A 17,454-nucleotide genomic window follows, 5' to 3' on the forward strand; every position below is an offset into this window, starting at 1 on the left:
CTGGAGTTTCTGGTGCAGTAAACAACATCTCAGATCTGGTGCACCACTGGCTAACCTAACATGAAGTTACATTTATGTTATTATTACATAAAAAGAAAGTTTTAAAGTAGTACTTCCTGCAAAATGAATTGTCAAAATGTTGTTTTCAAAAGGAGTAGCACCAAGGTAAAAATGTGTAACAAACTTTAATTAAGGTCTTAGGTCGCAATTTAAGATCTGCTTGCAAATACACAAGAGGAACTCCCCTAAACCTTTGTCAAACAACTGTCCCTCAAGCTGAACTTGGACCCATCACAACTAATTAGTTTAACCTCCCTCACAGGGTTAATCTAGAATGTCATTCTCAGCTCCTTGGAGAAGGGTCAACACAAACGTACCAAACAAACATGTAAACAGTTCTCTACTGTCTTTTACCAAATAACATTGATTGGCTGCAAACAAAAATGCCTTTGAGATGCAGAAAAATCTGGCTCACTCCTCATCTGACACTGGAGTCCTAAATTACAGTCTATTTACTAACAGCCACAACTAAATTATTATAATAAATACTAATAAAACTCACCCTGGGATAAAGAAGTTGTTCTCCCATCTGTAACGCATTTCCAAGACGAATTCCTGCCAGAGATGTGCAACTCCTTTGACACCACCATGGTAGAAGTTGATCATACAAAGACAAACGGCCAGTTTGTAAGTTAAATTGTCTGAAGGAGCAGATTTGAATTGGATGTAGAGATTCTATGCACAAGGAGGAAAATGAAAACAAACAAAAATGCATGAAAAAATATTTTCTGAAATAGGTATAAAAAAAGAAGCAAATTATGCAAATTTCCTTAATTTATAAAAGCTGCAGAATTTATCTTTACTTAGTACATTACCTTGAGAGAATGCTGATTCTTTTTTAAAAAATGCAGGACACATACAGCTCCAGTCTTTAAAATATATTTAGAATGTTTCCATTCAAGGGTTTGTATATGAAAAACCATTCTTTTATAACTAAAATAGCCACATTATTTAATCCCTCAAGCCTTTGAATTGTGTTTTTTGTTTATTAAAAGTCATTAATATTTGGTACATATTTTTGCCATAAGCAATTTGAACTTACATAGTCTTCATTGTCTGGGGGAGGAAGGCTTCCTGCTGAAGTACTAGTTCTGGCTTCAGATCCATCTGCTGATTTGTCAGCAGCATCAGGGAATAAGTACTGAAGGGGAGAAATACATACTGTCAGTTTTCAAATATATTTTTGATTTTTTCCCCAGGTGTTAAATGAGCCAATTACTCGCTATTAAAGCAGGTATCACAAAACCTAGCTATTGTCTACTCTTCTATAGAGAAAACAAGATATTTTATAAAATTATTTATACTCCTGCTTCTACCCAAACGTGTTGAGAGTAGCTTACATCAAACATATTAAAATGACTAAAGACAAAAACAACACAAGGGCAAAAAAATAATCAATGAACAATTCCATAAAAAGCATGATAAAAGGCAGATAACCAAAACACTCTTGGCAGCAAGTTCCGAAGTCTGGGCACTTATGGAAAAGTTCTGGATACAAGTAACAGTCCCTCACTACTCACCAGGGCACAGAGGGACACACAGCAGTGCCTCTCCAGTTGACAGCAATGCATAGGATCAATCAAAAAAGAGATTACACTTTAGGTATCCTGATTCTACACACTTAAATCAGGGATGGCTAGCCCATGGACTGGATCCCAAGGTGTCTTCTGTGTACCCGAGGCCCCAATAATTGGGCAATTAAAAAAAACTGTCCTGTTGAAGTGTCTCCCACTGTGCTGTTTGGGCAGGAGGAACCAGTCCTCCAAATAACTGGGCACCCGTGCCTAAACTTACCTTGCAAAAGCACTTCATCTCTCTCTGGTGTGGCACTACTACAAAAAGGTCCTAGTGCTCTGAAAACAGGAAGGAGCACTTCTGTTTCCTGGGCTCTAAAATCATATTTCAGTGGCACCGCACCAAGCTCACCTTCTCCAGAAAAGGCTACAGTTCGCACTTCAGCTTGTGAGCTGAAGCTGGGCAAAGGCACTCTGGCCACAGGAGAATGCAAAGTTAATTATTATTTTTAAAAAGCATTAAATGTAATGTAGTGCAATTTACTTACCGAAAGAATAGTATTGAGGACTTCATTATTTAATGGTGATTCATCTACACCTCTGTGTTTGCGAATCTTTTTCTTTGCCGTGTGAACCATATTTGTCACTGAAAGTTTATGGATTGGGACAGGTGCTGGTTCTGTCAGCTTTGACAAAGCATGGCTTATATCAGCATCTATAAAATATCAAGGCCACAGTTCAAATTATCGGTATATTTGTAGTCTGCATTTATGTCTCCAGTATCCTCCCTGTCTCCATCTGGTTACTTTTAGCAAGATAGATAAATAGCAAAACTATCAGGCTGCTTTGCTAAATCTGCCACCTGCTGCCTAGGCCAGACACAAGGCTACACTGGCTTTTGGAAGTAACTGGAATACCCTCAAATGCTGCTACAAAGAAGCTTCAGGCAAGGGGGACAGTCAAGCTGATGGCTTAAACCTATGAACCATTGAAGCTGAAGTACTGTTGACACAAAGGCTTAACTCAGGCAATAATGGACAAGGATAGCCTGTTTGCCCTGAGAAAATTGCCCTGAGGAAAGGGAAATTTTTTTTTAATACTGACATGTTTTTAACCCAGCACCTCATATGAGATGCTACTATTAGTTCTATCCAAGTCCCTCTCGTTTCAGATAAAAACCCAGCTGTTTCATGGGCACAAGGACCATGGAAATTAACTTTTAATTTAAAAAAACAACTTCTACCTTTCCCCTCTTCTTCAAATGCTGATCTTCCAAGAATCTCATCCGTTGATTCTTTCCGACGACACAATTTGAAAAATTCAGTAACAAAATCACCTACAAAAGGAAATAAATAATCACTCAAACATGCTGTCACATTTTTGAATATTAGTTTTTCCTTGAACCACATATATAAGGTAAAACACAGTCTAAATATATGTAATTTTAAGGAATGAGCAGGGGAAAATAGCCCACCTTTACATAGTACTGTTCTCACAGGGAACTCTGAAGGCACATAATGCAGCAACCTTGCCTGGACTTATCAGTGTCTGGATGCCTAGAGAATGAATTTCATGCCTAAACAGAGATGTGAGCCTGAATTTCCCACTCAATGGGTCTATCAGCCATTACATATGCCAATTTGTCCTTTTTCTTGCCAAACTCCTAAAATTAACATGCACATCCACTGGATAAACAAACTAATTCAAACTTATTCAAAACTAAGAGGTCCAAAATACCTATTTTTAATACTACCTGTCATATGAATAGCAGCTAGAGATCTTCAGCCTACTTTAAGCTTGAAATCAATACACAAATGTATTCTCTTCTAAATTTAAGTTGTATAGAGATTTCCAGACCAAAGACTAAGTAAGTCAACGAAATCAACAGCAGACAGATATGTGGAAATCCACACATGAAACTGCTTTCTGAATGTCAAGCAGTAATTGAAAATTTAAAAACTAATTCAATACTGAAGTCTTCCAACTGCATTTTTTAAGATTCCAAGTCACTTTTTTATGTAACAGGAATATTTTGAAACAATTGTTGCTAGGGAAGATATACATGAAAAGTAATACATCAGAATGGATACACTCACACACACAGATACACACACACATCCTGCAACGACTGCAATACAAGTTTGTTATTACTGAAGTTTCCCCCCAAAATCCATGTGAATTTATAATTAAGACAAAATGCTTTCTACAAGAACTTAGCCAAAACAGATTCATATCTTAATGAAGGAATTTTAAATAATATTAACGAAAAACATAGATAAGCTCTGGATTCCTTACTTAATAAGCACTGGGGGTTATCAGCTTTTCTGACCCTCACAGACCACTGAGGTGCTTGAACAGGATCCAAGTCTCTTAAAAAAACAAAAACACACATACAAGAATGCTGCTGTTGTTGACTGATCAAACCATAAATACTGTTGAAGAAAACAATCTCTGAGCTTCCATGTCAATCCTCAGCATACTGTTACAGAATACGTTTAACCCGCTTACCCATCTCTTACTTTAACTTTATTATCATCATCTATGATGGAATTTTCTGAAAATCTCAATTTTGAGCTTTTCCACACAGATTATTTTCTAATTCTTGATCAGTCCTTGATCACAATGAGAAGCAATTTTTTTTTACTGGTTCCACTAAAACCATGGACAATTCTTGCATATTACTTGCATTTTTACACGCAGCATATTACACGCAGCATATTTTCCTAAAGCACATTTTCCTAAAGTAACCAGATACATATAACAAAGTATATAACCATATAAAAATACTTACGTATTAATATTTATAAAATTATGCTGCCAAAGTATAGTACTACACAGGGCTTTACTCTTTTATAAGTATTATATGTATAATATACACATTTTCGCATGTAGTTTTGCAAATAGTTAGGTTTTTTTTAAAAGCTGACAACGCACAAGTGGCTTGGACATAACCAGGCACTTATGCAACAGTTGGCCCAATGCAGGCAAAGCCTGACTGTGTCAGAACTGTCAAATTCATGAATAAATCCATTTAAAATTGATTCCTCCTCCATCCCTATCTATGACTGATTACTCTAGGCCATTCTGTGCCTTCTTACATAAAGCAAGGCTGCCATCAAAGTCTCAATACTTCTTCCTTGTATCTAAATTTATTGCATAATGGTCATCTTATACATTTGGGCTATCAATGGCTTTTACTATCTTCCTGATGTCTCTCTCATCACACTGCATTCTTGTAAGCAAAACATACTGTAGGTCTAACTCCTTCCGAATCCTTCCCAATTTTCATCCAGTGTTCCAATCATCAGATACAACAAGAACCACCAGAAGTGGAAAAGAAAATACATCACAAATAAAGAAATAGAAATAACAGGAATTAATTAAAAAAGGACCACAAATGGTTTGTTCACTTAAAGTAGCAGGACTCATAACCATTTCAACAAGACATTCTGAAGAGAGGGAAGGAATTCAAACAGGGATGTTATAACTTTTTTGAGTAGCTTATTCATGAACTGCATCTTAATAAACAGCTGCATCATGCAAATGAACAAAGTGGACTTTAATACTACTATAGTTACTCATATAGTTATTAATCAAACAGAAAAGCTCAGACAAGGTGGAGTTTTGGAACACGAAGCTCAGATATTTGAACTACAAAAAATATATAGACAAAAAAATATACTTACGAATAAACATCATTGTCCACAATTATACCCTCTGTTAGATGAGGCCATGTGGTTGCTAAATGGAGTTCACTGAAAGCAAAAGTAGTACACTTGGAAACAGAGTTTGGAAACAATCACACATCCACAGACTATAGCTACTACTTACAGTACATTGGCCTTATTCACACATAGCTCTAAACCACTGTTTATTAAATTATGGCTTAGTGTTATGTGTGAACCCAGCTCAACAGCTTAACTATGGCTTATAAACTATTGTTAAAGGTTGTTCATAAACCAGTTTGTAGTTGATTTAAAAACCCAGTTAACATTAACCACACCTTAGAATTCTGTTTGACCCAAAACAACCTCCTTAACTATGTCACTACCCAAAAGCTGGTGGAGGACGTCTCAGCTGTGGTACTGGAGGAGCCCAGAACAATAGTCCTGGGTGAGTTCAATGTCCATGCTGAGGTTGCCTCTATTTTGGCTCGGGACTTCATGGCCTCCATGACAACCATGAGGCTGTCTCATGTCCAGTCCAACACATAAGGCAGGGCACACCCTCGACTCGTTTTTTGCTCGAGATGGAGGAAGGGAAGATCTGGAGATAGTGGGGTAGATGTCACCCCATTATCATGGTCAGACCACTTTCTGGTGAAGTTCAGATTTATGGCTCCAATCCTCCCGTGCAGAGGTGGTGGACAGATTAAGATGGTCTGCCCTCAGAGACTAATGGAATCCACTGGATTCCTAAATGCCCTAAGGAAGTTCCCAGTAGATAGAGCAAGTGAGTCTGTTGAAGCCCTTGTCACAATGTGACATGTCAGGCTCTTAACGTGGTTGCCCCTGAGCATCCTCTCCCACATTGTGGAGCCCAGTTTGCACCTTGGTACACCAGTGAAACAGGCTGGAAGACTGCTACAGCACAAGTGGCGAAAGACATGTTGTGAGGCTGATTGGGCATGAGTAAAACATCATAGCCATGCCTATTGTGTGGCGGTGACGGTGGTGAAGAAGGCCCACTTCTCTACATCCATCACATCCTCAAACAGCTGTCCAGTGAAGCTTTTTCATATTGTCAGGGGTCTGTTGACATCAACTCCAGGAAATGGAGTTTTAGACCCTTTGGAGGCCCATTGTGAATTGTTTGCAAGGCACTTTATGGTAAAGTTGCTTGCCTCTGTAGCAATGCCCCATACATATTTACTGTAGTCCCCAGTGATGTGTCCACTATACGCAATCCAGGCCATTTTGTACTTGCCTATGGGCATACAAGTTCGATACGTACGCTTATGTTCACTATGAACAGCGCAAACTTCTATTTTCTCTTTTTAAAAAAAGCATACAAGCAAGATCCAATCTTTTCCTGGTCATTGCTTACATAACTATAAGCACGTGCGTACTGTCCACAACATATACTATTTGTGTGTTTCTAATGGTGTATTCGCATGCAAGTGTAGTATTTTTTGGAAGTAATAGCCTTGTTAACGTACAGTCCACAAAACAAGTACTTTACCCATTTGCAATCTCTTCTCCATTAGCCATATGTTATGTCATCCCAAATTACATAAGCAACATAAGTCTTGCAAGTTTGGCTTGCCAACCCAACAAAAGGCAATTCCATTAGACTATACAACATGAATATTTGATTATATGAGTACTCTTACCTAATAGGATCCTCACAGGCACCAAATGGTAACTTTCCAAATTCTAGGCCTCCAACTTCACCTCCAACTAAAGCATCTATATCTATTGACAGAGAATATGTTTGTTCATTATATCAGAATTAAGGGTTGTATCCAAAGTAGCATTAAAATACAGTCCTGTAAGAGCAAGGACTAATGTTTGGACAATGTAACTTCCCCCTTCCCCCATGCACCCCCTAAATCTGTTTTAGGGCTTCTCCCAACCCTCTGGATCAGATTTTGAGGAGGGGGCAGAGTGCACCTGGGGGAGGGGGGGACAACCCATTGCACAAGCAGAAACAATTATTATATACTACCAAGTAAAAAACAATGGGTAACATGCAATAATGTCCACCCAGTTGCGCAACAGAAATCCAATTGTACAGCTGTATTCTGGTTCTCTACTCTTCCCTACAGCATCCCCAGCCCCCAACACACCTATAAAATATTATCTGGAGGTTCCCTCAAACCTCCGGAGCAGATCTTGCGGGCATGCAAAGCCACTGCAATGGTGGGAGGAGAGGAAGGATAAACCCCACACAAGTGGATGCCTGCTCATGCTACATTGGGGCTCACATAATATTCCTAACTTTCTGGGAAGAAGAAGAAATAGCCACTAGAAACAGTTTCTTAAAATCCAAGTAAAATGGATACACAATTATTCCACAGAACATAACTATAATATGCACAAAGAAGCATCATACCTGGTGGTTGTTGAGGCCAGAAATATTGCTGCCAGTCCTGAAGTACATATGTAAGTCTAATACTTACATTGATTGGAGGTAATGGGGTTAATGGGCAGCCCTAGGAGACACATGTAAATAAATGTATCAAACGTTAGGACCAAAGCAGGTAGATCTAGACTTTTGCTTTAATCTAGGTAATGTGTCAAAAAGTATATGTGATGGATGGTTTTTCAATGTTATTAGGCAAATACTCTTCCTGGAATGTTATCTGATGGTAAGGTCATTCATTACTATCATTCTGAAACACTTTCAAGTTCAAAATAAATGGTTTTTATAAATAAAGTTGGTCAGATATAAAAAAAAATGGCACAATGAAAAGCTGATTTACTGAATCTAATTGGAAGCACAAGAACTTTCAGCTTCAGAAATGTTGCTAGCAGTAATAACGTAGCCACACAAATACTATAGCCATCTTCCTGTGCTTCATGGCAATCTACATCTGAAGCTCACCTGAGTTCGAAAAGTAGCTTGCAGTTATGAAGAGGATTGAATTTCATACTACCAGGTATCATTTGATGTCATTTCATATGATACTGTTCAATGAAGTCACCAGCCTTAACCTGTGTGCAAAAATCAAAAGTAGCAACTGATGAAGGCGGGTGCACCCAATACTTATGTCCACTTGAGGACTGGTGGCTGAATATGTGAACTAACTTCATTAAACAGTATAATATGAAATAAAATGACATCAAATGATACCTGATTATATGAAAGTATCCTTTTTGGCATTAGATATGTGATGGCCCATTCAGACATGCAATTATTGCATGGATTACAATGAAAGTCCAAATCCCATCTTAACTGTTTTAAACATTGGTCATACTGAAAGGACAGAACTTTAAACACAATAGAAAAAAAACACTGAAAGATGCCGTATCTCACAAGCATGCTATGACAGAATAAAAGAAAATTAAGATAGCTACTGATAACATTTACTGTAAGATAACTGCATTAGTGTTTAATAGTACTATTATTCATGGAAAGAGAAGGAAGAAGTCTAATATCAAAATAAGAACAGTGTCCAAGTCTTCCTGATCAAAATAAACTGCATGGCAGACATTTTCATGAAATCTCATCCACTGGAATTCTTTCTAAAAACTCAAAGACTATAATGTGTTCACATGATATAACAGACTAGAGCTTTTTTCTATGGCTGCAACTGCAACTATCCATGAATTTGCACATATGCCACAAGCAACAGGCCTGCCTCAACTTACCAGGAGTTACACACTCACTCTGCTTTGGCCTGCAAAACATATAGGCACAGATCCAATAGTTTCAGAATTTACCTACTTTTCTGAAGAAAGCTATTCTCAGCATGCGCACATGCTTGTATACACCCCCACAAACTATACTTACAATCTTAGATTTGAAGATGTCCAACAGTCCTGATAAGTGAGTATACTGATTGGGGACTTTGCGAAGATGAACCATTTCAAAGTCTGTTCTGACTCCATGACCCTGGCACTCTCCGACATACATTCTTCGCCATTTGTGATGAATTTGCACAAATACTGGTACCTGGCTGCAAAATATTTGGAAGGGTTACAAAAGTGTTTTAAGTGGCCTAAAACTTAGGAAATACAGAGCTATTCAATCTTACTATTTGCCACAAAAAGTAGATACTGAGCCAACCTAAATCTTTTAACAAAGAGCCCAAACTATGCTTGGGATGTATTATTTTAAAACAAATAACCATATCAAATAATACAAGTGTTAAATACACAAAGACTATCATGTGTAACAATCTATTTTTTATTATTTATTTATTTAATTAATTTGTATCCCGCCCTTCCTCCCAGCAGGAGCCCAGGGCGGCAAACAAAGCACTAAAACACTTTAAAGCATCATAAAAACAGATATTAAAATACATTAAAACAAAACAGCATTAAAAACATTTTTAAAAACAACCTTAAAAAAGGGTTAAAAACATTATTAAAAACATATTAAACTATTTTACTGAGTATACACATTTGCCTAGTTCCCACAAAATCTATGCTTTAGTGCAATGTCCATAAGATGGAACAAGCCCAAACAAAGATTCACATATTCCCCTCCCCTACTGTCCTCCCATGTGGCTAGAAGAAGGACTGCAATTCACTCTCACAGAATCTGTTTATTGTTGCATACAAACCTGAGATCATGGTTTTTCACAAACCCTAGTCAGTTTCAAAATAAACCAATTTATGAAGCTGGCTTGTTTTGAAACTAACCAAAGTTTGTGATAAACCTCAATTTCTGGTTCACAAAGTTAAACTAAACTCTGGCAAAGTCCTTCTCTCAGCAGTGCAGGAGGACACAAGAGAAGCTGGGAGCACATGAATCTGAGGCTTCACTGACGCTTGTTCCAGTTTGGAATGTAGCATTCAAACATGGTTTAACCTTGCATGCACACAGCAATGGGGTATAGCCAAATATGGTTTCCTAGAACACTCACATATGCACACACCCATCTGATTTTAGTGTATTCATGCCATACACACGCAATTATCTATATATGCTTTTCAAATAACTTTATAAAAACATTTTATGGTAACATATTATTTGATGAAAACACTATTTTCTAAACAGGCAATTTAAATTAAGATCAAAATTGTGAACTAACACCTGCTATCTTGGTGGAAATGACAGATATGGCTCAGCAAGTTAGAAATGCAGTTTTTTGGTCAAGGCTATTGTCTACATGCAGCAGAAATATTACATGGAAAATAAGCAAGCATATATTCATGTTATGATTTTCTGCTTCTCTCTATTTTATCTTTCTACAATTATTTCAGATTTGAAACAGGAAGCTCTATACACTTGAATTTTTTTTCTAGGGATAATTTTTGTAAGACATATTTCTTTGACTTTTTAAAAAGGTAAATAATATATCTTAACAAGAAAAGCCCTTCTCCTTCCCCTCTCTTCAATTCCCTCCCTCAACCCCCAACCCCCAACCACTTTCCTCCAACATTATCCCCCTCCCTCTATGTCACCCAGAGCAACATAGAATACCAATACAAAGAAAGCCCTCCACTCCAAGAGTCCCCTCTAGGGATAATTTCGTGTAGTTCAATATCTTAGGAATATTAACTGTTGCAGACCTTTTACTTACCAGCCTGTGTTTCCCAATGCAATCGAAACTGAACTCAGAAGGAGATTACATTTGGATTCGCTAAGAACAGCATCATTATTTGCAGCGGGTGCAATGACAACAAATTCACGCAAGCCATACCTAGAACAAAAACAATAATACTTTCAATTAATTATAATTACAAATATTAAAGCCTACAATGCACATCTGTCTCTCAATGTTATTCAAGTATGAAATATCTGCTCTCTCTCAAATTGCTTAGACTATAGATGCTTACACTGTATTCACTAAAAATAAGTTTGAAACAAGCTGAGATTGAAGTTGGACATAAACACTGAGATTTATTATAAACATTGGGCCTGTTCAGATATAATCCTATGGTATGGTTTAGCATTATGTGAATGAGCATGGATGAGCATGGTCTCATTTGCTCCCAACCCCCTTTTCCTCCAACATGGCTGCAAGGAGAAGATTGAAAGTTATAGTTTAGGGTTATGACTGAACCCTAAATTGTGGTTAACTGAGAAAAGCGAGCTTCATAAACTAAACACAATTTGTATGAGTTTGGGTATAACAATAAACAGCATTTTCTTAAAAATAGAAGCAAAAGCTTCCAATCTTCTTATCAAGGTCACACCACAGGGATGCAAGAGTCTGAGACTCACCCAGGCTTGTTCATATTATGCTGCATTATAGTTTACCATTACATCCCAGCAATAACGTTATGTTAAGAGAGATCAATCTTTGGGTATATTGTGACTACAAATCATAATTTTTATATGCCCTAACTATAATATAACTACAGCTGGTGTAGCACAGTGGGGAGGAAAGCCTGGCTGGGAGTCCAGAGTCTGTGAGTTCAAATCCCCGCTCGTGTCTCCTGGGTGTAAAGGGCCAGCTAAAGATCACCCCCACAGAGAGTGGCTCAGGGATTATGTGCCCTGCCACCTGTGCAGCCACAGGCAAGCTGCATAGTCCCAAGGAGCCCAGTTGCCCCCCCAGCTGGCAGTTGCGGACAAGGAAGGGGCTGGCTTGTGCAGCTGTGGCAAGCTGAGCAGGCCCTAGCCAGCTGGGGAGGACTAGCCTCAGAGGGAGGCAATAGTAAACCCCTTCTGAATACTGCTTACCATGAAAACCCTATTCACAGGGTAGCCATAAGTCGGGATTGACTTGAAGGCAGTCCATTTCCATTTCCATAATATAACTATAAGAAGCAAAATGTAATGTTTTTAAAATAATAGACTTACCATCTCACTAGACAATGAGCTCTGGGAGGAAAATCATTGTTCATACACAGAAGATCTTGCATAGCAACTGGAAGAGTATCTGTAAAACCATTCAGAACAATTAAAGCATTCTGTCTTCACATTTGCAGTCAGGGTAAAAGGTTTACATACAAGGACATATCAAAGTGGATAAATACCATTCTAACAAATCTGTTTTTAACAAAATGTAGATATTCAATTTCTCTTAAAAATAACTTGGTTAATATTAAATAATCTGAATATACACGTTAGCCCTATGGTTAATGAGTCGGTTTAGCATTATGTGCATGAGCATTAGGCTTGCACTCCTCTCTCCAGCACAGCTGTGAGGAGATTAAAAGCATTTGCTTCAATTTTAAACTAAACATAGTTTGCTATGTCATGTTCAAACTGGGAGAAACTGGTTAGTCCAAAGCTGTTACTTCCTAAGTAACATATACCACAACATATTTTTATGTACTGAAATACAGAACTTTGAGCAACTTTGGGGAAATGCCAGGAAAATGTTAAGGTATTGCTAAGAAACGTTTGAGTCATCAGCTTCCAAACTGCTTCTTGGGCTAATGGAAAGAGCTCACACTGGCACAATGGAATTTCTTTTTCTTTGAACAGCTGACTGCCATGCCATATCATAATCTGCTACATTTCAAAAGCAGCTTGCCACATTACATTGAATGGGTAGGCATCGTGTAAGAAAATGTCTAAAACCCACAGGTTCACAGAATTAGTCCCATGCCTACGTATTGTGGATAAAACCATAAAAATAACTCAGTACAATTCAGTTATCAGAGGGCAAAGACAAACTATAAAGGAAGAAAAAAGATACATTATGCACCTGATACAAACTGTATACATCAAGTACTGTAATCAATTTAGTTTTTTCATTAAAAAGATAATCCAAGTCTGAATTCAACCCATATAAAATGTAAATAAATAATAAAAAGCAACCAAATTATCAGATATATTAAAAGCCTTTCATATGAACAGTTTTATCCAATCAATGTTTACTCAAAAGTCTCACTGACACTGACTCCTAGTAAGTATGCATATGATAACATGAGTGTGTCATACAGTACACAAGTAATATTCCTTAAGTGGAGTATTATTTCTTCACACCTGTGAGATTGGAACATGAAGCATTCAATATTTAAACAAACATTTAACGTCATTCCCCAGAATATGTGAACTTTTTTCTCCAAGGAACATTTGCAGAAAACAGTTAATGGAAACAGTTAACTTTTAAATACAATATTCTGCTCTTTATTAGAAGTACGATGTACTGAAGGCAAATTCTTTTAATTTGTATTAACAAATTGGAAAGGAAGATTACATGCCCAAATTCAAATTCCATTATACTATTAAATCACCTTTAAAAAATAGTAAAAATTAGACCACTGATATTCTACAAGTTCCAATAATGAAAACAGGATGTACACAATACTCAATAATGCATTATTTATCACAGCATTTCTAGATTAGTAATAACGTTTTATAATATTGTGTCAAAAAAATAAAATGGTAAAGCCATCAACTTAAAAATATCTGGGTGTTAGAAAATTTATGTACCTTCTACTACTTCCTCTTTTGCATCTTTGCCACTGGATGCTTGCACAAGATAATGATGTGTCACTGAGAATCGGAAATCAGCAAAAGCAATCTCATCCGATTTCTCCTCCCATATTTCAGTGGTATATACACCCTGAATATCAAATACGGCACACACATTAGTTATGCAACAGTAAAACTATTTTCAGTATAATTTTACTGCACATCAAACAGCTCCAAAACAATTCCACTGTTATTACTAGAAAATATTTTAAAGAAGTTTCATATAAAGGAACTCTGCAAGGTTTTATTGACATATAAAGCCCTAAACAACTTGGGATCAGGCTACCTAACAGACCACCTTCTATAGGCTAAATGAACCTTTACAGTAATCTCAAAGGAGACCCTGCTGGGCATATAGCAGACAGCAGATTGCCATGTATGTATGTATACATATATATACATACATATATGTGCGCGCACACATACACACACACACACACACACAGAGATTCATAAGTTCAATTTGGCTTACTCCCAGGTAAGTTAATACAGGACTGCAATCTTACTCATTTAAACTTCATATGTCCATGTACTGACTGTCATTGCTTTCTTGTATATTTGGTTAAAGGATTGGGACTTATGTTTATATTTACCTCTAAATAATTGAGAAGTAAATCTTACCTTTTCCAAAGGTTTGCCTGAAGAAATGCCAATAAGTTTCCAGTCATTCAAAACCTCTTCAACTCTGGAAATAAATCTAATAACAAAAGTTACACATTAAAATCATCATCATGCTATGCCTGTATTATAATTCATATTCCTAAAAATGAAAATAAAAGCACTCAGGCCTGAAATACTTTGTGTCTGAGTAGAACTAGAAATGAAGCTTAAGTCCCTTCAGAAGCCCAATGTGAATTGTTCGCAAGGCACTTCGAGAGTAAAATTGCTCACCTCCATACCATCTTGATGCCCCATCCACATTTACTGTAGACCCCAGTGAGGTGTCTAGTGCAACATCTGATGCACCTTCTTGGGATCAATTTCAGTTGATGCAGCCTGATGATGTGGACAGGGTGGTTGCAACAATGCGGGCAGTAACGTGTCTTCCCGACTTCTCAACCCATTGGTTTGTAACAACTACTGCCCAATTGCAAATACTCCCTTTTTAGGGAAGGAGATTGAGAGGGTTGTGCCATAGCAATTGTAAGTACTCCGGGATGAAAAGGATTATCTTGACCCATTCCAGTCTGGGTTCAGGCTTGGTTATGGGACTAAATCAGGCTTGGTCGCCCTGATGGATGACCTTTATCAAGAGGACAGGGGGAGTGTGAGCCTGTTATTCTTACTTGATCTCTCAGCAGCTTTTGATACATTTGACCATGGTAACCTTCTGAGCAGACTCAGTGAGATGGGTATCATAGGCTGTTTTACAGTGGTTCCAATCCTATTTCAAGGGTAATTTTCAGAGAATAGCATTGGGCAATTCTTTCTGCCCCGACAGTTGTGCTGTGGGGTGCCAAAGGGTACCATCTTGTCCCCAATGCTGTTTAACATCTATACGAAGCCCTTGGGAGTAGTCATCAGGAGATTTGGGGCGAGGTCTCAGCAATATGCTGATTATACCCAGCTCTATTTCTCTGTAGCATCTGAATCAGCAGAGGCCGTGCAAGCCCTGGACAGGTACCTGGACTCAGTGGTGGGTTGGATGAGGGCCAATAAACTGAGTCTGAATCCTAGCAAGACAGAGGCTATGTGGGTTCTGAGTTCTGGTAATTGGTCAGTTGCCTGCTTTTGATGGGGTTGTACTCCCTCTGAAAGAGCAAGTCTGTAGTCTGGGAGTGCTCCTGGATCCATCTTTGTTGCTAGAGGGCCAGGTGACCTCAGTGGCTAGGAGTGCCTTTTACCAGCTTTGGCTGGTAGGACAGCTGTGGCCATTTCTGGACCAGGATAGTCTGACTACTGTCATCCATACACTGGTAACCTCCAGGTTGGATTGTTATAATGAGCTCTATGTAGGGCTGCAGGTTAGTCCAGAAGCTGCAGCTGGCACAAAATGCTCACTGGGGCAGGGTATCATCATCATGTTACCCCGCTGGTGAAAGAACTGCACTGGCTGCACATTAGCTATCAGGCCAAGTTCAAGGTTCTAGTTTTGGTGTAAAAAGTCCTATGCAGCTTGGGACCAGGATACATTAAAGATCTTATCCCTTATATACCTAGCCGATCACTGTGCTCTCAGGTAAGAGACTCCTGCAGATACCATCTTATCAGGAGGTCTGTTCCGCACAACATAGAAAGAGGACCTTTAGCGTTGTGGCACTGACACTTTGAATTCTCTCCCCTTAAATATTAGACAGGCACCATCTCTGTTATATTTTCGGTGCCCACTGCAGATCTTCCTCTTTCAACAAGCCTTTTAAATAGAGACCTTATCCTAGTCTGTGTGTGTGCTGGAATTGCTTTTTATGGTATTTTTAAAGTTGGTTTTTTAAATATATTTTTAAGATGTATTGTTTTAATATGTTTTTAAAGTTTTTGTTTTCAAGATGTTTTAAAGTGCTTTTATTGTATTTGTTTGCTGCCTTTGGCTCCTACTGAGAGGCAGGGTGGGATATAAATTTAATAAATTTAATAAATAAATAGTCCTAGTATAATTTAATACTGGTAGCTTAAGGCTAAAATCTTATACCCACTCACCTATAAGTAAACCCCAATGAACTTAACAGGCCTAACTTTTGAGTAGAGATTGTGCTTTCAATCAACAGATACTAACAAGAAGATCACACACACAAAAACCCATATAGGTTTTATTAGACCACATTCCCTAGACTGTTACCGTAATTAGAGATATTAAGGTCTGGGGGGGAAGAAAAATGAGGGGGGGCTTTTTATTCTGGAAAAATTGGGGACCCCCCCCATTTTTCTGTTTTTTTCCCAGGCTTTCACATCTTTCCACCAAATTTTAGAGTTGGAAGAGCCCTTGGAGATCTTCTAGCAACTAGAAATCTGATCCTTTACTCAATGCAGGATCTACTCTACAATATGGTTACAATGAAAACACATTTTAATAACTCAGAATTCTAAAAATGAAAGCCAATAGGTTTAAAAAGTGTTAACTAATAGCAGCTACAGCAATAAAAATCAAAACAGAGTATAACAATAAGCAAAGCAACAGAACAGCAGCAAAAATAACATTCTAGATTTGATGAAATCACAGTGACAAAAGTTGTCTCTGAAAAGAAACTTTGCCTACTGAACCTTCAGTGAGAGGAATTTCCAAAAAAAGGGACCAGTACAAAAAAAAAAGCCCAAACCTTTGATGAGTAGAGGCTGTCATGCATAATTTATGATACAAAGAAAAGGGCTTCACTAGCTGATCTTAATGTCCAGAGACATCATATGGGGAAAGGAGCTTCCAAGAGAATCTGTCTGTGCCATTTAGAGCTTTCAAGGTCAAGGACAACATCTTGAATTGGGCATGGGAACAGACTGACACAACTGGCATAGCAAGAGATGTTTATAAAGCAGAACCCAGGAGCAATGCTCGGCCCAGAAATAAACCGTTAGTTTGAATCCTATCATGGAGCATCAAGAGACCAATATTCAATTCAGCCAAACTCCTAAGCAGATATTTCCCAATCAGACTGCTTGACTATCTTTTTTTTTCTTGGAATAAACTTCAGTTTATTCACCCTCATCCAGTCCATCATAAATTTCTGCCTTTTAAGTAAGATCATGACTCCACTTCGATGTGATGAAAAGGAGAAACAGAGCCAAGTGTTATTAGCACACTGATGGCACCACTCTCTAAATCCCAGGGCAATTTCACCCAGCAGTGTTCATGAATCTAAAAGTATGGAAAACAATAGTGAAACCTGAAGAATCTCATAGGATA

General features: G+C 37.9%; 1 protein-coding gene across 2 annotated transcripts in view; it reads right to left on the reverse strand.

The window, feature by feature from the left end:
- The window catches only part of RAB3GAP1 (RAB3 GTPase activating protein catalytic subunit 1), a 34,432-nt gene that overhangs the window by 14,958 nt on the left and 2,020 nt on the right, over positions 1–17,454 (reverse strand). For both annotated transcript variants that reach the window (XM_061608926.1, XM_061608927.1), the window contains exons 3-16: positions 14,241–14,316; positions 13,578–13,710; positions 11,994–12,072; positions 10,768–10,887; positions 9,030–9,195; positions 7,629–7,728; positions 6,907–6,988; positions 5,261–5,329; positions 3,870–3,943; positions 2,818–2,910; positions 2,123–2,289; positions 1,103–1,201; positions 563–735; positions 1–55 (exon numbers count right to left, since the gene is read on the reverse strand). In XM_061608926.1, the coding sequence (XP_061464910.1) occupies positions 1–55; positions 563–735; positions 1,103–1,201; positions 2,123–2,289; positions 2,818–2,910; positions 3,870–3,943; positions 5,261–5,329; positions 6,907–6,988; positions 7,629–7,728; positions 9,030–9,195; positions 10,768–10,887; positions 11,994–12,072; positions 13,578–13,710; positions 14,241–14,316 (1,486 nt within the window). The remainder of the gene's footprint in view (positions 56–562; positions 736–1,102; positions 1,202–2,122; positions 2,290–2,817; positions 2,911–3,869; positions 3,944–5,260; positions 5,330–6,906; positions 6,989–7,628; positions 7,729–9,029; positions 9,196–10,767; positions 10,888–11,993; positions 12,073–13,577; positions 13,711–14,240; positions 14,317–17,454) is intronic.

The sequence above is a fragment of the Rhineura floridana genome, chromosome 2, assembly GCF_030035675.1.
Source record: "Rhineura floridana isolate rRhiFlo1 chromosome 2, rRhiFlo1.hap2, whole genome shotgun sequence".
NCBI lineage: Eukaryota > Metazoa > Chordata > Lepidosauria > Squamata > Rhineuridae > Rhineura > Rhineura floridana.